This window comes from Clytia hemisphaerica, unplaced genomic scaffold (genome assembly GCF_902728285.1).
Source record: "Clytia hemisphaerica strain Z4C2 unplaced genomic scaffold, Clytia hemisphaerica genome assembly, whole genome shotgun sequence".
Taxonomy (NCBI): domain Eukaryota; kingdom Metazoa; phylum Cnidaria; class Hydrozoa; order Leptothecata; family Clytiidae; genus Clytia; species Clytia hemisphaerica.
Genome location: NW_027103770.1, coordinates 1,285,653 through 1,310,153, shown reverse-complemented (window position 1 = coordinate 1,310,153; position 24,501 = coordinate 1,285,653). Strand labels below are relative to the sequence as shown.

The 24,501-nt window shown below is 33.3% G+C and overlaps 1 protein-coding gene across 1 annotated transcript; it reads right to left on the bottom strand.

Annotated features, from left to right (window-relative positions):
• Positions 1-520: 520 nt before the first annotated feature.
• On the bottom strand, positions 521-23,487 carry LOC136805999 (LIM homeobox transcription factor 1-beta-like). Its single transcript, XM_067062581.1, has 8 exons — positions 23,389-23,487; positions 21,624-21,688; positions 15,214-15,322; positions 14,085-14,277; positions 3,519-3,724; positions 2,026-2,288; positions 1,586-1,688; positions 521-1,026 (listed from the first exon to the last, which is right to left on the bottom strand). Exons 3-8 carry the CDS (start codon positions 15,278-15,280, stop codon positions 521-523), a joined length of 1,338 nt encoding a protein of 445 aa, XP_066918682.1. The 5' UTR covers positions 15,281-15,322; positions 21,624-21,688; positions 23,389-23,487.
• Between the last annotated feature and the right edge of the window lie 1,014 nt (positions 23,488-24,501).

Genomic DNA, 24,501 nt, shown 5'->3' with positions numbered 1-24,501 from the left:
ATATTTCTTCGAATAAACAGAAGACAAAAAAATAGTTTCTAGTGTTAAAACATTTGTGAAATTCAAAATCTCAATAGTAGTAACCCAAGTCAAAAATAATTGGGGGCTAAAAAATACATAACATCGTTCTAAGACATACCGTGCTAGGATGGCTAAACTTACTCATTCCCGAGGAAACATTTCTGGCGCATTTGAGAATCTTTCCGTTGTTTTTTTTAGGTCATACCGCACCATTAATAGTATTTTTTGCTGCGTACAAAGACAACGAAGGGAAGACAACACACAACAGCCTTGGGACTGGGACTGACCTGTACCCACCTGTTGTAAAGCGGCAATTAATGATATGCACAATTGCAATATCTTCTGACATGACATCAGTCATTCAATACGTCACTTTCAACCAATCAGCTGGTGGGTCCGTGGAAGACATTGCAATGGTGCATAGGAAAGTTTAACGAGAAATGAAACAGCTTAAGCCATCCACGGTACATGATCATTTTTTGAACCATATTTCTCATATTTACACGAAAGAGTTCATAAGGTGTGGCATCATTTGAAAATGACTAGATGAAGATGTTGTAGTTGAATTATGAGTTGTAGAAGCGACAGGGAAGGTGTTGTCAAACATGCTATCCGCGTTGTTAGATGTGTTGTATGTGTTGCTAGCCGTTTGTAGTAAGAGGTCGCTTGGCATACGCGCGAATGGATTGACGAGCGGCCGCATACCAGGGTAATCATTGGGTGAGTTTTGTTGCTCGTACGCTAGGTTAGGACTATTGTTCATTGATGAGCCGGAGCTGATATCACTACTACCACAACTGAGGAGACTTGAATTTGTTGTGTTGATCGTGATAGTGTTGTTGTTTGTATCCATATCTTTCGGTGAAGTGTCAGTCAACATTTGATGCATGGTGCTGTAACTATCTAGGATGGATTGGAAGGATTCACTTGTTTCTGTTTTAATGTTGGTGTTTATGTTGTATTCACTTGAACCAGCCGATGATTCAGACTTCACCGAAGAAATTGCTGTAGAATGAGAAAAAGTTCATAATTAGAATTTGCTCTTCAACGAAAATTGACAAATGCTCAGTCGAGAAATTTAATCAATCTTTACAATGTATAGTTGACGTTCTCTAATTCGATTTCCAAGAGGAATTGGATTTTCATCGAATAAGCGAGCGTATCGAATGGTAGAGCGTGTTTTATGAGAGTTTCTTGTTGATTGTGGCTTTCAATATTATCGAATGATAGATGGAGCTTATATCGAATAAGAGAGCGTCATCTTTATACTTGATTGATTTTTTTATAAAAACATCCAAAGTTTTGAAAGCATTTGGATGTTCTTAATTTTTTGGATTTTAAGCCTAAAAATGTTCATAACATGTTCTTATTTTCACCATTTTGCGATTATTTTTGCCTATTTTCCTAATAAATCGGGTGTGTTAAAGTAAAATGTTCTTAACTTGTTCTTAATATTTTGGTCATTGAAGCCTTATGTTCTTATATAGTCTGTTCTTAGGAAAAAGCGTGAAATAGAAGTTCTGCTATAAACAAACAAAGAAATATGATGATTATATATACTTACATTTAGATCGTTTCTTTTTGGTAACCTTCCCTTGACTTATTTTCTTGATTTTTTCGGTTGCCGGTTCGGTTGTTCCATCTGTTTTCTTTTGAATCTTCTTCAACTAAAAAGCAAGTTGACGAGAATTAGTATTACAATTTCATTCATTGCGATGTTCTACCTGACCCTGGAGTCAATACGTTTTTTGATGGCAAAAGTAGGTTACGAAAATTTTAAGGCTTGCAGACTCCAAGACAGAGGAACAGGTTAAGAACTTTTTTAGGCTTCAAACTAAAAATGTTATAAGAAAATCCGAAGGTCTCAAAAATGTTTTTTATTAAAAAGCGCGTCCATTAACTTCTAATGTGAATCAAGATATTGACCTGGAACTGTGATGATACTTTGTATCACCGTTCGAGTTCGAATTAACGAGAGATAACTTTATTTAAAAAGATAGTTACCTTAGCTCGTTGGTTTTGAAACCATACTTGTACCACACGAACACTGAGTCCAGTTTCATTAGAAAGTTGTTCGCGCACTTTACGACACGGTTTCGGTGTAAGCTCAAAAGCTGCTTTAAAATCTTCACGTTGTTGTGACGTCAGAATGGTTCTTGGTCGTTTACAATTACTTTGACTGTTCCGTAGTTTATCTTGTCCGTTGGGACTTGCTGCACTGATGGTTGACATACTATCGTAATCGTCACTGTCAAAAACGTCACCAACTGAAAAATAAAAATTTGTAATATTTTGAATTAAAACACATATCAAACCTTAACGGTGCGGTCGGCCTTTGAGGGGTCTGGTAATGAATTTACAAGGAGATGACGTCGAAATTTGTCGTTTTATGTTAACGCAATGTCAATGATTTCAGATAATTTGACGTCATCTTCCTGATAAACTGGAACCCAGGCTCCTTACACGAATTTAAAGGTTGATAGGTATATCCATTATATGCACCATTGCAATGGATTTCATAGACCCAATAGCTGATTGGTTGCAATTGACTGATTTTACGTCATTTACAACCAATCAGCTATCGGGTCCGTGAGGTAATGTCAGAAGACATTGCAATGGTGCATATCATGAATTGAATAAAAGCTAACTTTGCTGTCATAGAAGAAAAACTACATTCAACTTTGAATTTTGTACATTTTGAACAACCTCGCAGTGAAAATATTCGTTTCTATCATTAAAACATGCAAACGTTGTTTCAAAGTAAATATATCACTATAATCTCTCGGAGGAGAAAAATAAACTATTTCGTTGACAGAAATTGCTTCCAAAGTTTTAGTTTTATCAATAAATGGATCATGAACACGAGTTGACTTACAAAGATCGGTATCAGACAGAGAAAAGAGACCTTGCATGCCTTTTGCATGAAATCTGATAAGCTTATATCTTATGGGTAGCTCAAATCAAACCCTTTTGTCGCAATCTCAACTCATAATAGATGTCAGCGGTTACTGATGATTCCATATTGAAGCAAAAACTGTCAATACCAAAATTCGATCGAAATTTAAGGCATCAATGAAAACTCCCTTCAGTTTCTTAAAGAATTCAATAGACCCTATTATGATACCTTACTTTCCAAGCGGAGGACTAGGTCTAAGATCAATACACGTTTTTTATAAGAAAATCCAAACATTTTCTAAGCCTTCCGATGTTCTTAACTTTATGAGTTTTAAGCTTAAAAATATTCTGAACCTTTTCTTATTTTTGTGCAATTTCCTAAGAAATTCGGTGTATTAGATAGAGCTTATAAAGCCATAAAATGTTCTTAACTTATTCTTAATATTTTGGCTACCTAAATACTTTCTTATAAAAAACGTGTATCGTCGACCAAACGATATTTAAAGTTCTTCCATTTTAACTGTGCACTGCTTTTTGCTTTTATGCGGGGAACGAACGTAATTAAACCGATTCAAGAACGAGTACACAATAATGGGACTTACTGTCAAATTTTGGGTCAGCCACATTAAAATCAGCACTGCAATACAACTTGCTATCTTTCAGTATAAATTCATCTCCCTTCTCTAACTTGTCACCACATTCAGAACATTTGAAACAGTCCACGTGGTAAACGTTCTGCAAAGCTTTCATCACCAACTCGTTCGGTGAAATAAACACATCACATCCTGAACACTTGCAACCGTGAATCCTGAAAAAATGAAGAAGTAAATTTAGCAAATACAGTGGAGCATTCTTAACTTGAACAAGTTTTCAGTTAACAATGCCTTACTAACTTCACTTCATAGCACGAAATTCCCTTAACTCAAACAAACTTGTGTTCCCAGTGAGCGTTAAGAGACTCCAATGTATGGAACTAGAAAAGGTCTTGGTATCCCTTGGCACAATATAGACAGCTAATTAACACTGTTGATTTTTGCTAATTCGAACTCAAACGAAGAATCTTATTTGTTCGAATGACAGAGAGATTCGAATTATAGAAAGTATTTCAAGAGGGTTTCTTTCTCCCTGACAGGGACTTGAAAAAAGTTTGAATTATAAAGATTCGAATAAAAGAAGTTTGAATAAGACATTACTGCATTTCCACAAAACACTTAATTGCCCACCCTGCGTTTCCTGTAAGAAAACCTACATTTTAATTGCCAAAAATCCAAAAGCCGGACCAGATCTCTAAACACAAACCAAACTGATTTTAAACACGACAAACTCTGATCTTGTAAAACACGACAATGTCGTTGATATTGATTTTAGAAAATCGTTTTTTCCCATGCGAAGAAAGCTATAAAAAACTTACTTAGTCATCATTGCTAAATATATGTTTGTTCTTCGATGGTTAGATAAAAATTTCCCACTACCCCAACAAGAGTATCACGAGGAACTGCAAAAAGAATCGACCAGTCGTCGAAAATAAAGATCTTCCCCCTCTCTTAGTTCAAAGAGAGCAGAACAATGATAAATGTATATACAAACTTTCGCCAGGTTGATAATTTTTAACTTGCTTTTAATTCAACTAATTTGTTCTATCAACAAGCAAAATTTATCCCTAGGTGTTAAAAGATAGTTCGTAATAGATACTCAGGCGGAAAGCGTACCCTTCAAAGATTAATGTTTGAGACACTTGTTAGCAAGCTCAGTCACACTTAATTCAGGGGTAGAAGACAAAATTTTGAAGGTCCTGTGGAACGTCTGTTTATAAAAACAACACAAGGGATTCCGTTTGAAAAGGTAAAGAATAAGATGAATAAAGAAAAGGACATACATCTGTTTTTCGTTTTTGTTCCCTTCAGGGTAGGGTTCGAATTTTGAGGAAAACAAAACAAAAAGTATAGGATCCAGGTGGAAAAAAAAATGTGAAAAAAGGAAAATTTGTTTTCCGCCTTTTCCCTTTTTTCTTCCTATTTGAGTAATTCTTTTTTCTCGCGGGTAATTTTTTTCTCATTCAGTGCGAACCGTTGGCGGTCTGGCTTCGGTGTTTTTCCCTTAAAGGATGTGACAACGTTTTATAAGATTTGGGATGAGCATGAGGTCGTGTCATCTATCCTTCTTCAAAGATAGTCCACTACCTTTGATGATGCTTTGCAAGAACCTCCTCGTTGAAAAGAAAAATCAATCTAATTTTAAATAATTTTTTTTTCGCGTTTCCTTCACGAAAACCAATGTAACCTATCCAAAAAATAAATTTGTTTTGAAAAAAAAAATTGGAAAATCACAAAATAATAAGTATTAAAATATTTATTAATCACCTAAAATCAAAATCCATTATTTCTTTTGGCCCAACTCGATAGAAAGGGATTTGAAAAACTAATTAAAAAGTATTTGATTCCCGACAGAGAAAACAATAACAATCCACATAAAGATCCCAACAAGTGATTCTCAAGTCGAATTCTCCTTCCTTGTTGACTGCTCTTCAATTTTCAATGGGGGCAAAGTCAAAAAAAGTTCTTACATAAACCAAATAAAACAAAGTAAGAAACCAAGAAACCAAATAGTTCGCGGCTCCTAACGAAATAAATATTTCGAAAGAAAGTCGAGTAAAAAAACCTGAATCCAGAAAAGTAAATCAAGAAAAAAGTCTTGGTTATCTAAATACAGTGGGTTTGTAAGAACGTATCAAAAATTGATAAGTTGTATTGAAAATGTCGTAAACTAGACTGACAGCTGACAACATTTGAAGAAGACAGCGGCTAACTTCAAAGCATGAAATGCAACTCAACTATTTACCTTACTCTAACAGAAAAGGCTAGTCAAATTTACATAATAAATTTTGTTTGTAAATTTTTGAACCATCAATTGACTAAGATCTTTTTAAAAAAAACGAGAAATCGTACATAGGCTATGTATCCCAGCTTCTATATTCAATGTGTGACAATGTTTGAATAACCATTGACCCTAAAACTCCTCCATTGATAATTTTTGGTAATAGAAAAGAAACATTGTTCTTTTTTTAATCGCTTTTGATGATTTCCAAAGCCTTAAGGTGTAAAAGGATCGTCATGGTACACCCCCGTCTCACAGACCCTGCAGGATTTTGCGGCCAGTGGAAACTCGCTGAAAATTGATAATTTTCCCATGTTTTTTATGGCTGAGGGTTTAAATTCCAATTAGAAATTTAGAAATGGAGGTGGAAAAAATAGCGTAATGTATGCAGTGAGGATTTGTTTTTTTGATTATTTTCAGCGAGGACAAAAATTTGAGTATAATTTTCCACTGGGGCAAATATTTTGACCAATTTTTCAAGTTTAGAGGGGTCCCGCCGGATCTGAAATAAGGGATCGATAAAGCATTTCAACATGCTTTGACCAATGACGCGAAAAATAGATTTCGTAAAAAAACCAAACACATTTATCCTCAGAGTAGGGTATACTCTATCTGAATTTTCATAAGTTTGACCAAATTTTTAGCTCCTAAAATTAGACACTTGCAGTCGAAAGTTGGCTAAATTAAGCCAAATAAAACATTTCTGTGAGATGTTTCTGTCATATAAAACGAAAAAGTATATAGCTAGTAGTGAGCTGCAGAATGCTTATTAACGTTTCGTGAAATTGTGCTAAGGGGTAAACAGGAAAGTCAGTGATCTGTCTTGCCACTCCTTTGGAATTCATTCTTTAGGGGACCCCTGGAAGTTCCCACCACATTATAACCAGTGTGCCAGAATAGCACAAAGTTTTAAACTTCAAAATAATTATAAGTAACTTATAAGTATCTTTCCAACTAATAGTATTATCATCGGTTAAAGAGCAGGGACTACTTTTCATATAATATCGTGATTTTACACTAAACTTAAAAGTTGGATTCCCAAACACCTTATCGCCATAGCAACCATAGTATTAACATAAACAAACAAGAATTAAGAGGATGATTGTACTAATAACAGGATTTTGTTATTTCAAAACAATGTCTCTTGGGACTTCTTTTTTATTTATAAGAAAATCTAAACCATCGTAAGATTTAAAATCGATTAAAATCGACTCAAATTGGAATCGATTTCATCTCACTTAAATTCCACTGTTTTTTATTTATTTCGTATTTCTTTAACCAATTTCTTCGTCATTTCTCGTTATTTTAAGCGGAGCCGCTTTACACAATATATCGTTTTCACAAGATTTTATTCTTAATATTCTTATATATTCTTGTAGTGGAAAGTTAGAGTTTGACAAATGGAAACATTAGGCAAATAGTGTAACAGTAAAAAAAGTATAAACAGCTGAATTTAATGTTGGCTATTATAGTCTCATTCAAAACCTATCAACACTTTATTTTTGAAGTTGAACTCCCACACAATCAATCAATTGGAAAGAAGAGGCTGAATTTTCAAAGTTAACCGCTATTTGTGCAGAGGGCAACTTTTTAAAACTGACCATTATTCAAGGCATTTCATGTAATGTTAATATTTGTTGATTTGTATGAGAAAATCAAGTGGAAGGGTCAGATGATAGACTTACACGTTTTTTTATAAGTACATCCAAAATTTTCAAATGTTCTTAACTTTTTGAATTTTAAGCCTAAAAATGTTCTTGACATGTTCTTATTTTCATCATTTTTGTGAGTATTTTTGTCCATTTTCCTAAGAAATCGGATGTGTCGTCCACAAAGCCTTAAAATGTTCTTTAGTTATGTTCTTAACATCTTGGTCATCGAAGCCTGTTCTTATATAGTTTGTTCTTATAAAAAATGTGTATGTACTAAGTAAAGTAAAGCAAGAAACAAAAAATTGTCCATTTTTTTTGAAAGCTCAACAAAGCTAACAAATATGAAGTTCACACTTCGGTGTGACTATAAATTTTCTTAACATGTATAATTTCTATGACAACCTATTGTTAATGAGGGGGGTGGTTGGAGAGAACTTTTTTTCTTGATAGGTTCTAGTTCCTGTTTTCTCAGACTAAACTATTTTTTACATAAGATTTACATAAGAACAATCCTATAAGAACAGAGGCTCAAAACCGTCAAAAAATAACAACAATTTAAGAATAATACTGAAGGGAGTTGTTGGAAAGCCGTTGGAAAGATATTCTTTTCAGTTTTTTTTTGAAAAGTTAAAACGAATGGATGAACAACAAAAATTCAGATAAAAAGATAAAGATTTCTTCTTGTAGTTTAAATTTCACGAATTTTAAGAATATTTATAAACCTTGCGGATTCAAAATCTGTATTCAGATTTTTTGGTTAAAAAGTCATTCTCATTTTGTTGATGTGATTTTTAGCCACTTTAGTAACACTCCGAAGAAAAATCTGGGTACAGATCTATAAATCTTTTAAAAAGTTTATGTAATAAGGCAACACTCAGAAGAGAGCTGTTATCTATTGAAAATTTCCCAACATAAAACTTAAAGTCTACAGAGTATTCGTGTAATATCACACACGACTGGTCTTGGTACTAAAGTCCCCGTTTTGATTTTTCATAACAACAAAAAGCATAATTTTTGGGGCACCCTATCAAGAAAGGATATCAGAAACATTATAGATACATTTGTTGTAGATTAAGAGAACGGTTGAAAAAATCATGCTGTGAATATTTCTAGATAAGTGATATTTCATACGTTTGCGATTATACCTTTTTTTGTAATGTTTTAATCCAATCAAGACTTAATTCACATCCATTCTTTTTGTTTTAAAAATCGCTTTCAAAAAAAAGCTCACTCTATGATGTTCCGAAAAAATACAGTCTCAATAAAAGCAATGAGCCGCCTTTTAGACCCTCTTCAGTCAGACAAATCATAAAAGAAATGCAAAGCATTTAGGGTAATCAACAATGCATTTAGGGTAATCAACATTGAGATTGAAGTTTATTTGCCTGTCTAAAGAAGATTAATACTCAAACGACGGGATGTAAAAATCTTGATTTAATGACCAAATGACAATTTATCACATCAATTTGATATCACGGTTTTCAAAGAATGCAATCCATGATCACTCAAGTAGAAAAAGGGGGAGGGCAACGTTTAGTCACGCGAAAAAAATAACGTATTAGATTTACTTATAAACAAAAATGTTAAATGTATTTCAAAAGAGGTTATCCCCCTAAAAGAACATTTTTAGTGTGGCAAATAAGATTTTTTTGTAAGCTGACAAGGTATAACTGTCATAACTCATTTGCATTATTATAACAGGCTTAAATTTAAAGACAGCATCGTTAAAATTGAGACCTGTCAAACAATTAGTTAACTACGCACACGACATATATTTCGACATTTGCCCAACTTAATACACATACACGTCACAGATCAAGTGAGATCCCCTCTTCTAAATGGACAAATTGGTAATTTCGTCAAATTTCGACAATTTCGTCCCCGGTAAAAAATTACCATACAATTTCAGCCCCATTGAGAAACTGACTTAATTTCATCCCCATTTGAAATCCAATGGAAAAATAGCACTTAAATGGGGATCCACTGAATTTTTTCGAGCTCGGAACAATATAATTTCCATCTCCATTGGGATCTAGATAGAAATTTTCATACCTACTATGGGAAGATCTTCCAATCAGGTATAACTTGTCAATGGTCTTATGCTTGATTTTTTATTCCTTGAATTTTGACCAGCGGGTATTATAAGTGTACAATGATTAATGAATTCTCTATATGGGCCTTTAGAGCAATTCGGATAGCAACTTAGAAACAGGCCATATATTTCTTCGATGGCTGACTTCCAGTAAAGGATTCGTACTCCTTATAGTACCTGCGGTTTTAATCGGTGATTTATAATATTTATTTTCTAGTCTCTTAAACAATGCCTTTTTTCCCATCATAATTCGAAATTTACTAGGGTCAAAAGAGTCCTTTTAATCTAAATCACTTACCGTAAGATCGTTAAATAGGTGGGTATAGTGGACTTTTTTGTTGAAATTGAATTATTTTGCATCTCTGCTACCGCTACCCGATTATCAAAATTGATCACTGAATTATATTTTGTCGTCATTTTTATACACCCTAAAATCAGTTGTCTTTCTAGATTAATTTTCCGGAAGGAAAACAGACGAAAAGGGATCACAATTACAGGGTTGAATGATTACACATATTTGTCTTTTTGTTTTGAACCCATTTTGAGCAACTTTGATTGTTCCGGATCTTCGAATCGACTACCGCAACCAAGTCAAGTCTATTGCTGTTAACTTAAAAGCCAATCTCCAAATCAAAATTCATTTCTGTCTACATCTTCTAATACCTATTTGCAATGTTTTAGAGTGAATTTTTGAATAGGAGGATGATTGAAAAAAATCATCCAAAAAGGTCGACTCTATCTTTTGCTGAAGGCTGTGGTAAGGAGGGGGGTTAAGGGTAACCATGAGAAATGCAGTCCTTTAATTAAGACTCCTTGAAAGTGTTTTTCTTGATTTCATTTGATTTTATTATACACTAAGTAAAGGTTAACATATTCTGGTTTTTATACTTGAAAAATTACAAGTCATAGTCTAACTATTGGAAATCTGAGATACAGACTCATAATGGAGACATTTGAAGTTTGGCATGCAGACAAAAACATGAAAAACACACCCATGCAAAGAATCACAACAAAATGCTGAGATATCAAAAATCAAGCACTTGATTGATAATCAACTTTGGTTTAAAAAGGATAATCAGAAATAAGATGTTAATGCATGTAACAGGCTACTATTGCCTTGTTAGAAACCTTTTACCAAAATGGTAGCGAAAGAAAGATATACAAATGGACTGTAAGAAATGACTCAGCTTAAGTCACTTAACTTGGTCTAGTTAAAAATGTAGCATCTCTGCTAACCATGAGAAATTTATAGTGAAGGCGTATCAAATTCTTTTTTTTTCATCAAATCTGATATGAGCCAGCAAGAATTTTCATGTCTGCACGCAACAACTAAAAGTCTGAACATTCCTTGGAAAGTTTCTTTTACGAAAATACAATAAGTATTGCTGGGAGAATTCAACACTCCCTTCTCACAGACCCACTGGGACCCCTTCCCACAGGAAAAATTGACCAAAATATCGTCCCCGGTGGAGAATTACCCTCCAATCTTTGTCCCCGCTGAAAATAATCACCAATCCTCACATGCTATTTTTCCTATCCCCTCTGAATTTTCTGACTTGAAAGCAAAAGAATTGAAATCCCCAGCCACAAAAAATAATGGAATATCACTCGAGTTTCAGTCCGTTATTTTTAACCCCACTGCCTGAAAGAATTCCACCGGGTCTGTGAGAAGGGGGTGTAATTCAGAAAGAGTGATTAGAATATGATATTTCGTGATCATTAGCAAAAATAAGCCTCAATTTGGCCTCTTCCCCGTGCAATTTTTTGTGGTCATACAAATATTGGGCCCATTTAGAAAGCCCTTATTGATACATATTTTGTAAAAATCCAATTGTATCTCAAATACAATCTATGGGATAGCAGAGACCAGTCAAGACTCAAACAAAATGTAGGAGTTCTTAAAAAAATGAGAAAGTGTATTGAAATTGCGGTAAATAAATCTGGGAAAATTTTTATCCAATAATAAAATACGTTAAAGTATTTTAAAGGGGAAATCAGGAAGAAAATGTTACATAGCTTTTTTCAAAAAATGTCAAAAACGACAAATCTGAAAATAGTCTTATTCTGAGGAAACACTCAGATACATAGCAAATCCAAAAGTGGATTAAAAGCATCATTCTCTGATATTTTGAAAAGATAAAAGTATTTTTTTTTCGATGTTGTATTAGATCGACTTAACAAGCTCAAAAAGCAACTCAAAAACAGAAAAAACGTTGTTTTTTTCTCTAACAGATTTTTCGGTAGATAATACCTTTAACGCCTGAAGGATCAGTAGCTCGGTTGTAATTTGTATAAATAACATAAACTTTACGAAAATAGTAATCATTTTCAGGAATTAAGGGGTTTACATTTAGAAATTTTAGTCCATTATTTAAAATTCTTGTTCAATTTCTTTAACAGATAAGCTTAAAAATTATTTCGAAAATATGAGCATATTTATTATGAGGACAGAAAATCTGATTAAATGTATCGTTTATAATTTCTTTTAAGTCAAAATATCACATAGAAATTGAAGTATCAAATAATTCTTCAAAATATGAGAAGGGAAAATGAAGAAGAATAAAAGAGGATTGAGAATTTTATCAAGGTATGAAAGAGACTTAATACGTTTGTGAGTCAAAAATAAATAATGTATCAAACGGTTTGGGGTTTAGATAGCCAAGGCGCCTCTTAACAGCTCATCTCAAGAGAGAGAGAGGAAAAAGGGAGATACGCCAGAGCTTTGAGAAATGAGCAAAGTGAGAGAATGTGAGTAAACAGTCAATTTCCGTGCCTTGTGTTAAAATACATTAATCACTGGATAAGCTGTATACCATCAAAAAGATAAAAACCTATGACTGAAAAATCTCCGCTTATACAATAATTCTTTTTGAAAAATATCATCTGACATTTTGTCTGTGAATAATAGTTCAGTTTTTTGAAAAATTTATTTTTTGAATATTTTACAGACCGTTTTATGGCTCAGGGTGAACGACCGTAGGTGCAGCCCTTAAGGGTCCTTTTCCAAGCTTCCCAAAGTACACTGTAAAGGTCGGAACGAGCATTTTGAATTGAGTGTCCCCGGGCTGTTCAACTCCACTTCAGGGCATAAAATTACATGTGGGAAGATGCCACGTTTAAATGATTTTAATCTTAAGGGAGTGTCTTGGAAGACTATAAAAAGGTCACGTGATTAGATTAGCACAGAAACAAAAAAAAGGAACCGAAAAAATGTCACAACGAAGGTATTTTTTTGAACGTTGTTGTGCCTTTTATCAAAAACAGTTACTCTCTCATTGTGTCAACGTTAATCTTCACAGATTTAACATAATTCTTCAGTAACCACATTTTAATCCTAATTGGACTTGAACGCTGGCATGTATGAGGTCAGTACATTGTGTAAAGGATTAGTTCCCCAGGGACTTTCACAAAAAGAAAACTATTGTTTAGCTCTAATACTCACGAATAATAGATCTCTGCTGTTAAACTTTTTTTTGTCATTTTTGGTCTCATGTTTTGCTTTCAATGTAGAAAACTTAGGCGTATTAGAGTAGGCGTAGACATCCACTTTCAGTGTAGATTCTAGAAGCCTTATTTAAATACCACAATCAAATCAACTGTGTAAAAAGAATTCGCAAAACTTCGGACCCAATTCTATGGAATTGCTGATTAATTTTAGCTCTAATTAGAATTAACTAATATCATTAGCATCATTCATCGAGAAAGAGAACATTTTTCTTTTATATTATGTTTTAAAACATCAATCGCCACCTGCAAAAAGCGCAGTTTTTTAAAGGGACTCTTCTTCTTTACTAAAGATAACTTTAGCGGTCAAATTAATCCCACTTCAAATCCCGAGACGAAATCACGTAAGCTTATCTTTTTTGTCGTTCCCTTTCGATGAAAATCGGCTTTTTAAGGGGACATTTTGGTCGTCTTTATAGTCGGGGTGTTGCGGTTATGAGCAGAAGCAAACATTCGTAAAGGACTTTAAAAGATCAACACAACACCGTCTGGGTTTGTTTTTTTGAAAGTGCGTCAACTTTTATCATTCAGCGATAGAAGCCACAGAAAGCTGTCTATACCATAAGGGTCCGAAATAAAATGAAAGAATATCCGGGGAAAAGTTTCTTACTCATACACGACCCAGTTTCTGTTGCTCTTATTTTTCGCTGGTGTCAAAATTACAAAAGAAATTGCACTTTGTTTGAATTTCTGTCGTTTTTTGCATTTTCGATATGTGCTAATCCAAATGAAGGTTTTAAATTTCCAAATAAAAGAAGGAAAAAAAATGGTTCCTCGATTCAAATCTCCAAAACATCGAAATCGTGATAAATATCAAAGTTTCAAGCATATTTCAATCTTTATAGTACCTTCTCGAAGTGAAAGAAGACACAACCATTTTCATCCGAATGAAGGAATATTTGTCACTTTCAAGCCAATTTTCGCTTGAAATTTATCTTTTTAATTCAATGATTCGCGAATGTAAATGTCGGAAATTTCGCGAATTTTCGACCTCGCAAAAGTTTTACGCCTAAACAATAAGATAAAGTGTCGAAAGTGCAACATACCTTGTATAATCCGATCGGCAAAATATTCGACCATCTTTGTAAAAACAGACATCTTTGAGACCGATATTACAGACACAACATGTTAAGCATTCTTCGTGCCAAAACTTTTCGTTGATTTGTAAGAAGAATCTTTCCGTGATGACAGATTGACACGCAACGCAAAAGCGTGATTCCGTGCTTTCGGTTTCTTCGTCTGTATGTAAAAAGAAGAGAAATAAAATGAGGAGGAATTTAATTTCGGACGTAAATTTTTGAGCTCTTTTTATCAAGTGAAGCCAGAATTTGCACGAACTGTTTGTATTAAAGGGTAACCCCCGAAAATAAAACGAAGAAAAATTCCGGCATGAATCTTTAATTTATTTTCATCAAGGTCCAAATCAGTTGAATTTTTGTATTCAAAGATCAACCCCAATTACCCTTACGATTTTCAGGAAATCGATTTTACTTCACTTTCTTGTGGGGATTCATTGCGGATAATTTCAAACATTGCATCAAAATTTTAGCTGCATTGGTATCGAAAGTCATTAATTTGGTTTACAATAAAAATGACGTCGAAAGCATAGGAAGATTACTTAATCACGCATCTCCTATTTAATAACACTGTCTGGTAGGTGACAAAAGAAGAGTAGCCAGCTCTTGCCAGGGTCAGTGTAAAAGAAACAGTTGACAACAGTGCGCATGTCTTCAACGAAATACGCGTGATATATCAGATATCGTCCACATTGCGAAGTTGCTGTCTACTTAAATGTTTTCGTGCCATAGTTATGCAATACACCTATAAACTTTCAAAACGCAGAGTAGGAGACTGAGTTCGAGTTTACCAGGAAAGAAAAGCGTCAAAATCCCCCAATTCGTTGCATAGGCACTCTCAAAGACAAAGAATTTAGACGTCATTTCTTTTTAAAGTCATTACCAGTCTCCTCAGGCTAAGCTTGGAAAATCCGGCTATTGTCTAAGAGCGTGATTTTTTTCCGGCACTAAAAAATTGAAAAATCTAGCCTAAATGTTAAGAAAAAGAGCAAACCCCCAACCGGCACAAAACGTTCTTTCAATATTCATCTAACGTTATATAGACGTTGTGAGCATTGAGGGAATGTTAAAGCAACGCGATAAGCGTCAATAAACTTACCAGAGCTATTGGAATCACAATGACCTTGTTGGATTTGTACTTTTCCGTTCATTTCAACCAAAACCATCTTTAGTTGTTCTTTTCGTTTGAAGTAAAATAAAGTTTTCACCTGAAGAAGTAATAAAAAGGAAGTTGGAGTTACTGCGAAGAATCGAGAGCTTACAAAACAAAAGAAAATCTGAAATTGTCATTAAGATCATAAAAAACTATCAGAAGAAATGAAAAAATATAGAAAACATGGAAAATTAAAACTTGATTGATATTCAAGAGCTGGAAAATGGATGGATGAAGAACTTTGAAGTAAAAAGCAAAATCAAAACACCAGTTTAATCCTGTAAAATAGCTGTCGAATCTAAATTGCAATATTTTTTTTCAATCACGCTCCGAAGTACTTCGTAACTCAGTTAAGGCTCATTCTTCATCCCGTGCTTTTAGTGACAAAACAAAATATGTAGAAACCCACCAGTAATTTAAGGAATAGGAAGTTTTTAAAAGCAAACTGTAATGAAAACCACAATATCTCTGTACTTAAAAGTCAGAAATCAAAACCTTGCCTAAAAATTATTTTCCAAAAGCACAGGTGTTTTCAACCAGCTTCAAACGCTTTGAACCAAGCTTCTCTCAACTAGCTCCATAAAACGCACGATATGAAAAGGGTCATAAAAGGTCGTGATATTTAAGACAAACAGCCGGCATCGGCATCAAGCAAGTCAACGGAAAAGCAAAGAATTTGAGCGAAATACCAGACCCCATTTTTTGACACAGGTCCACTAAGTATACGCAATATTTAACAAATAAAAGGAGACAGATTTTTAAAATGAAGAAGTATTTGCTCAATATTTTTACATGTAGACGAATAACAGTTTCATTGCAAAGAAAAAAAGACAATTCTACTTTCTAGAAACATAATAGTTTTAAACCATTCGACCTTTATTTCATCTGATCAAGAATGGAGGTAACCATTCCCCCAATTTTCACACATCCTTGCTATGTTTCTGCTTTGTTTGTTTTTTTTAGTTCTATCCCATGCCTCTCCTTTTTCTCTCTCTCTCTTTCGCTCTCTCTCATAGCCAATAGGAAAGGTAATAACATATTCATCTTCTAAGACATGTTAGACCGTCTTACCTAATGGATTGACAAGGCGAAAGATGCGAAATACCTTTAGGAGTTCAAGACTTTTTTTTGTATTCGGGACCCCTTTGAAAAAGATACTAAGCAACACTGTACAAATTTTGTCAAACAAATGAAACAATAGTATTGGTGTAAATATAGATGCAAGTAACAAATAGTCGGTAAATTTTCACACCCAAACAATTTCAAACATGTTTAAAAGACTGTTTAAATATCAAAAACAAAAAAAAAATTCTAAAAAGAAAAAAATGTAACTTTAAGCGCGTAGGTAAGCCATCTATCCCAACATTTCGACACATCGAGTTAGTCTTTTTACAGTCACTCGCTAACTGATGAACAATCTTAAACAATATTGAAACTCTTCCATTTTTTTGTCTTGCGAGGAATAAAAGAAAAGAGGGGAGAACAATAGGTGGCACCCTGGGTGGAATTAACAGAGAAGAAAAAATAAAAGGCTACCACTATATAACCACAACGCTAAAATGTATAACAAAATAACGCTCAGGCCCATATACAGCCGTATTATTAAATGAAATAGAGATGAAAAGATTGTATAGCTGGAGGAACATGAAAATGTTAAAATTGGATCGACTTTACTAATCTGCAGATTAAGTTCAACCATTGTTCCTCATCAGATTGTCTTAATCCTTATGCTACAGAAAAGGGCAGTCTCCCCCCTCCAAACTCATTGTTCACAAAAATAAAAAGAACAACAAAAAATGATACACCTTAGAATAAAATGAAGAGGGAAATATAGAAATAGATATACATTTTTTTATAAGAACATCCAAAAATTTTGAAGCCTTTGGATGTTCTTAACATGTCCTTTTTTTCGCCATTTTTGAGCATTTTTGTCTATTTTCCTAAGACATTGGGTGTTTTATAAGCCTTAAAATGTTCTTAACTTGTTCTTAAATATTTTGACCATCGAGGCCTTATGTTCTTATAGTTTGTTCTTATATATAAAAACGTGTATTTAAAAGGTTCAGCAAACAAAAACAATAGCGCTGAGAATAATAGCATCAAAAAACCCAGTGTGATTATTGCTTGACAATGATTAGGGGTCTTATTTAGGCCCGGCGAACGGCGAATTTCGCCGGTCCAAGGCACGAAAAAAAATACAATTCACCGTTCGAGAGGTTCGGTTCGCCGCCTCAAGTACATATTTACGCTAATCAATTTGCCACTGTTGCCACGGTTGCCACTGTACTTGCTTAAGATTCGCCGGCCTAGAATCTAGAAATGGTCAGAGTTAACTTTTCAATCGCCAGCCTACCAAAAACAAAAGCAAAACCCCTGAATGATGATTCTTTTAAAAGGAATAATGAAATATTTGAAAAACTTGTAAACAAATCAAAATGGAAAGTGAAGCAGATACACGTTTTTATATAAGAACAAACTATTTAAGAACATAAGGCTTCGATGGCAAAAGTATTAAGAAGACAAGTTAAGGACATTTTAAGGTTTTTCAAAAAGACCTATTTCTTAGGAAATCTCATAAAAATACTCATAAAATGTTGAAAATAAGAACATTAAAAGATCATTTTTAAACTTGAAACTAAAAAAGTTAAGACAATCCGAAGGCTTCAAAAATTTTGGATGTTCTTATAAAAAAACTTGTACTGTGTAGTGTGTAGCAAGAAAGTATCATTTGTTTGCAAAGACTTTGACAGGTTGCAAATTTTTGCACTATTTCTTCAAAAAAAAATCCTTTTCTTCTTTCTTTCAATGGGAATTCCCGTAGTGTCGGTAGGCTTTTTAGTAAAATTGTTCTGTTTTTGAAGTGGTGCGCAATGCCATTCATGTTAAGGGTTGCCATGAAACTAAGTGTAAGGTCGTAATTAAAGTATGCTTTTGAATGTGAAGGCACCGCTTGCCATTTTAGCGTCTGTTGTTTTTCACACTTTCTCACATCATGAATGAATTGAGGAAGTGAAACATGAGTATCACACACTTAGTCTTTTGTTTCGCTTCTAACTTGTAGAATATTAGCTTTTTCGATTATTTCTCAGAAATAATTTTATACTGGAAAGTTTCTTCACTCTTTTGTAAAAGTCCACGAAGCTTTTCTGCAAAACTAGCCTTACACGTTTTTTTAAAAGAAAATCCAAAATTTTTGAAGCCTTAGGATGTTCTTAACTTTTTGAGTTTTAAGCTGAAAATGTTTCAAACTGTTGTCCTCTTATCAAAACACCACAAGCATTTGTCTTGTTTTAAATTTCTGATATCGAGCGAAATAACAAAAGATGAAAATGACCACCACTGAAGCACACCAACATGCATTAAAACCAAGATTGTCCTTTGTATCACTAACCAACTTCTCCATATAAAATTCCATGGGAGTGAAAATGTCTGGGTTTGTCTGCTGGTTATGTCATACTTCGCTTTAGTTTAAACCTGTAGTCGAATTTCACAAACAGTAGAAATTCATATGATTTAATTTCACTCCATTATGCAATCAAGAGTAAGCAAAGGTTTCTTCGTATCATCTATCAGCTTATCAAAAACCTTCCTTATTTAATGACCTAACCAAGCTCAATATATGTAGAATTGGTAAAATCTGCATGACCCACACATTCTGAAACAGATTTAAGAAAACTTCCCACTTTTTTAGAACAACACATGGTCATACACGTTTTTTTATAAGAACAAACCAAGAAGAACATAAGGCTTCGATGGCCAAAATCTTAAGAACAACGCACCCAATTTTTTATGAAAATAGGCAAAAATATTCACAAAGTGGTATAAATAAGAACATGTTAAGAACATTTTTAGGTTTGAAATCCAAAAAGAAACGTGTACTTTCTGAAAATAAACAGGCATTTACTGTGATTGTAAGAACCTTAAGAACTTGTTAATAAGTGATTATCGTAGCTTTCCTGGCGAATACACGTTACGTTGCCTTTCTAAGAACATCAAAAACTTTTAAAGCCTTCGGTTATTCTCAACTTGTTAAAATGTTCTTACTTTCACCATTTTGGTAAGTAATTTGGAGTAATTTTGAACATTTTCCTTAGAAATTTACTTTTTATTTAAGAGTCTGCAAAGCCTTTAAATGTCCTCAGAATGTTCTTAATCTTCTTGGCCTCGAAACCTTATGTTCTTATATACTTGTTCCTATAAAAAAGCTCCTTGAATCAATTAAAACACTTTGAAGACAAAACCAACAAATGAAAGAACCTTTGATCTTACAATTCTGGCATTTGCTAAAAATAGACAAAAAGAACGGCCACGTGACCACGGCCCCGACCCGGATAGTTTGTCCACCTCATCGCCTTTGTTCATCTTTGTTTATTACGAAGATTAACGACTCATGGTTCAAAGAACGATAAATTACTCATGCGTGTTATCAATGCAGGAATTTTCAGTCGCACTCGCTATCTTCCTGAAGAAATAAGAAATGAAATGAAATGATGAAAAACGTTATATGACACAGTACAACCAAAATCTCACGCTTTTTGACACACAATAAGAATTTCCTATGCCAGCAACGGGACAAAAATCCGGGACAATTATTATTTTTAACCTTTTTGTCACACTTTCAAAGCAAAACAAAACAAAGAATTTTATATATATCCTTTCTTCTTTTATTGTTCCATTTCGCCAAACTTGCACTAAGTTCTATCAATTCTAAATGGGAAACAAAAATTAGGAAAAGTGCTCATGAAAGAGATGCCGACAGAAATTCGATATTTTGGAGTATAGCCTTTAATCATATCTTATTACTATTATTATCTTTTTTTATTCAAAAGGAAAAGAAATGAGAAAGAAAGAAACGAAACAGTACAATGGCAGATTTGGTATAGTATTCCAAACGACCTGTAGTGAGATAAGAAATAGACGTTTTTTTATATAAAGAACATCTAAAAATTTTGCCTTAGGATGTTCTTAACTTTTTGAGTTTTAAGCCTAAAAATGTTCTTAACATGTTCTTATTTACACCATTTTGTGAGCATTTTTGTCCATTTTCTTTAGAAATTGGCCATTTTAAAGTCTGCTTAAAATGTTCTTAAATTGTTCTTAACATTTTGACCATCGAAGCCTTATGTTCTTATATAGTTGGTTCTTATATTAAAAAAAAACGTATAGAGAAGCCTATCGATTATCCAAGTTAAGGACATTTTCTTTTTTACATCCCATCAATAAAGCGAAAAGAAGAAGGACTTAAAACGATAAAGAAATGAACAATGTAACAGAAATTGGTATATTGAAACAAATAAAATTATATAAAGAAATGAAGATGAATATTTAAAGAAAAAACAGTATTAAGCCCAAATCTATAAAACATAACTGTTGTTTCAAAATTTCGAGAAAACGTAACTTTTTCCCTTCTTTTTAAAGCTTTGTTGATTGGGAATTGTGTCAACTCAATATCTGTGTCATACCATAGTTTATATACAGACCTACAAATGCTACAAATTCAAGTTCGCGGGCGGCATCTTTTTAAGTCTTTTCTTATTTTCTCGGGTTTCCTAACCATGGGTCCGTATATAAACTATGGTCATACAATTCATGACATACTACAGACCACACTACTTATCTTAATAGAGGAATTTACAAATGACATTCTTCCCAAACAGTTAATGCAGAAAATCACAAGGGTTTGTTTCCATAGACATTCTATTCATGATATGCACAATTTATTGCAATGTCTTCCACGGACCCAATAGCTGATTGGTTGAAAGTGACGTTCACCTTTCAAAGTCTCTCTAAGGGTCGCAAAAATCAAAAAAATTTAAATTAGGCTCTCTAAGGGTCGGGAAATTCACTATTTCTAGTAAGTTTTTATGATTTAGAGTGAAAAAATTGTAAAAAAGTCCTTCTAAGGGTCACCTTTTCAGCAAAAATCAGTCTCTCTAAGGGTTGGTTTTTGGAGGTCCCATCCACACATACCCCTCATCTGCAAACCCTAGTGCCCCCCCCCAAAAAAAAATATTATCCTGACTTTTTAGGAAAATGTACAAAATTACTCAAAAAAGTTAAAGCACATCCAAAGGCTTCAAAAATTTTGGATGTTCTTATAAAAAAACGTGTACTTGCGTAGATCTTTGTATCACTACAGCGAACAAAAACTTTTGTGTTCATAAACATTACATTTGACATACAGCCTTTTGCAAGCATAAGCTTTCATGAATCTTTGGGAAAAAAGATTATTCTTACCAAAAATTATCCTAAAAGGAATTCTCATATTATTATTATTATTATAAAAATAGCCCACTGACCATAAATAAGTTGATCTCTGTTTCCAAAAATGTATGTATTTCTTAACAACGTTATACCTATTCTTGAGTTGATTCTTGCCATAATGTTGAGCGATTGATTTAACAATTTCATCATTTGAATTCTTAAAAAGAGAGCGAGAAAAATCATAAGATTGTCAGAAAAAGCTAAGGAGTGAAGATAGTAAAAGGTATTGCTGCGTTTATTCTTTTTTTTCATTCTTCTGTAAATATTAATTTTTAAGGCTTTGGTCTTTGTTAAAGATATTAAATCTTATGATGGAGAAAAATAACAAAATAAGTTCTTAAAATTTATACTGCCTACTTCAGGATTGGGTGAAAGTTGTTTTTTTCTTTCGAATAAAGATTATGCAAAAATTTATGGGACGATGACCAAGTTGTCTGAGGCAAAAGCATGGACCCTGTGAAAACAATCCAAAGACTGTCTAAAAGTCGTAGATTAATGGGCTATCCATGTAAAATATCAATATTATCTATCTAGAGGGTAGGAGATACATAAAATGATATCCTATATGATTATATAAATCACCACAGCGTATTCCCAAAACATATAACCAAAGGATCTTACTTTTCAACAACCAGTCTCACGTACTGCCTTTCTTTAATTATTTGAACGGGAAACACACGAACATTATGTTCACGAAAGAGGAAGAGTCAACGACTGATGAGAGTTTTCCCTTTCTAGATGCAAAAATCATGAAGCTAGGAGGGAAATTTGCCACTAGCACATATTACACAACCTACCCACACTGGCCTTTACACTAATTGGTACAGTTTCACCCCTAGAAAGTACAAACTCAATTTGGTCAAGAATCTTCTTAATAGAGCCTGGAAAATCTGCTCTAATGAAGAACTTTTCAAGAAAGATTGGGATGTGATAAAAGGGAACCTTTTGAAGAACAAGTTTCCTGAAAAACTTTTGAAGTCGTTAGCAGATAGTTTTGTTAAGAAGATGAACTCTGTACAATATGAGACCGTTGTCATGACGTTCAAAGAAGAAGTTTCTTTTACTTTACCCATTTCTGGGAACTCGTCTGAGTCTTAAAGAACGTCATTGGCCGGTTTAGGTTCATACCCGCCAAATTGACCTAAAGGTCAAATTTGCATACTCTTCGGATTGCACATTTTTTATTTCAAAGATAAATACCTTTAAGGTTTCGAGCTTGGATTGTGTAGGAAGCCTGCACAATTGCAATTCTTTACGGGGTAAGACCAAAAGACATGTCGCACCAGATACAAAGAACATTGTACCCGAGAACCCTCCGCGGTTACAACTCACTAATGACTGAAATCATGATTTTCCATTAGTCAAAAATTTTTACATAATAGTAATTATCGATCGATGAAGGCTTTATAGAAAAAAACGCTGATCATAAGGGGAGCTCAAAGGCTTGAATGAGCATGTCTCTTCATTCCCCCTTGAGCTCTTTTAAGATGTATGCATTCCTTTGTGAAATTTAACAACTTTACCTGGTAGTAATTTTTAATTTTGTGATTTTTTGAATGTTGTAAATTGAAATTCGTTTTGAATTTTTTTTACTATACTTGTGATCATGGTGCAAAGAAGATACTGAAACGTCAAATAATGAATAAAATTAAATTTTTAGTTTTCACTTTTTTTATCAAAGGAACACCGAATGAAAATGCATTTTCAAAGACCCAAAACAAGTAGGAAGCAGAACCAAACTGGAAAGAAACTAATCGCTTCAATTACACAAGTAAATTATGACATGTTTCAAAAAGCCATATATAAGGTAAAAATCAAAAGGTACAAAATAAGGTACAAAATCAGGAATACCTCTACCTGTTATGGGACAAAAATTTCAGGAACTTTTGACAAGTTCTTATGTTATTCAATTCTTATGATGTCATCACTTGTGAGGTTAAAAGCCATTTTTCCTTAATTCCTGGAAAAAGAAAATAAATTATTCTTATAAATAAAATTATCAGATAAAGTCCAGCAAACAATAAATATATTTTTTTCATTTTGACTACCTTATTGGAACTAATTTTTGCGGGAATTTTAGCGTTTATCGTGAAAATTTGAGCCAGTGAAATACAACTTTTTCCAAATTTATCAAAAAATTTGAAAAATCCCTAGGAAAATGAAAGAAATTTGTCTATGAATTTGAATATTAGCTACCGCGAGAATTAGTTCCAATAAGGTATATATAGGTATGACTAAATTGTCTATCTTCAGGTCTAAAATAAAAAATATAAAAACATGTAAACAGTTGAAATTCATATCTACACTCCAATCATTATCATACACACTGATAAACAAAGACATAAATAAAAACTTAACTATTGAAATTTTGTGGTGTTAAGGGATAAGATATCATAAACTTTGATTGTGAAGTTATTTTTATTATTTTTTAGTCATTGCTGAATTATACATCCATATGCTTGTTTCAGTAGAACAGAATAAAATGAAGCGACTGCTTAAGTAGAAATTTTCGTCATCTTTCGTGACTTCATCAGCATATAGCTCAACAAAAAATGATATCCTTTTTATAATGGAAGCTAGAAATTTCACAGAAACGTAAATAATAAAAACAATTTAAAATCTATAACTATGTACAATAAATATCATAAAATTCTATTCGATTGAAATTCCCTAGATACAATAATAAAAATATATTCCTATGAGAATGCATAATAATACCGCAGTAATAATGCAAAAGAAATGGCTAAAATTGAAAAATTAGATATTAAAAGAAAATTCGCAAGGGAAAATGCACGCAGACGTAGATTGAAGTATAAAAAACGAAAAAATCGACTAGAACTCCCTCTGGGTTTTCAGAGAAATAGTCTAAATAATAAAAAACAGAAATCTAATTACATCGGATAAAACAGTGATCACCTAAAGGTATAAAATAGCAAATATGTCTTAAAATACAACCCCCAAAGGGTAGCC

Coding starts and splice junctions, on each gene's coding strand:
- LOC136805999 (XM_067062581.1), bottom strand. CDS start 15,280: ATGGTTTTGGTTGAAATGAACGGAAAAGTACAAATCCAACAAGGTCAT. Junction 3,725..14,084: donor TGCCGATCGGATTATACAAG/GTATGTTGCACT, acceptor TCATTTTTTCAG/GATTCACGGTTGCAAGTGTT. Junction 1,027..1,585: donor CAAAAAGAAACGATCTAAAT/GTAAGTATATAT, acceptor CTCATTCTACAG/CAATTTCTTCGGTGAAGTCT.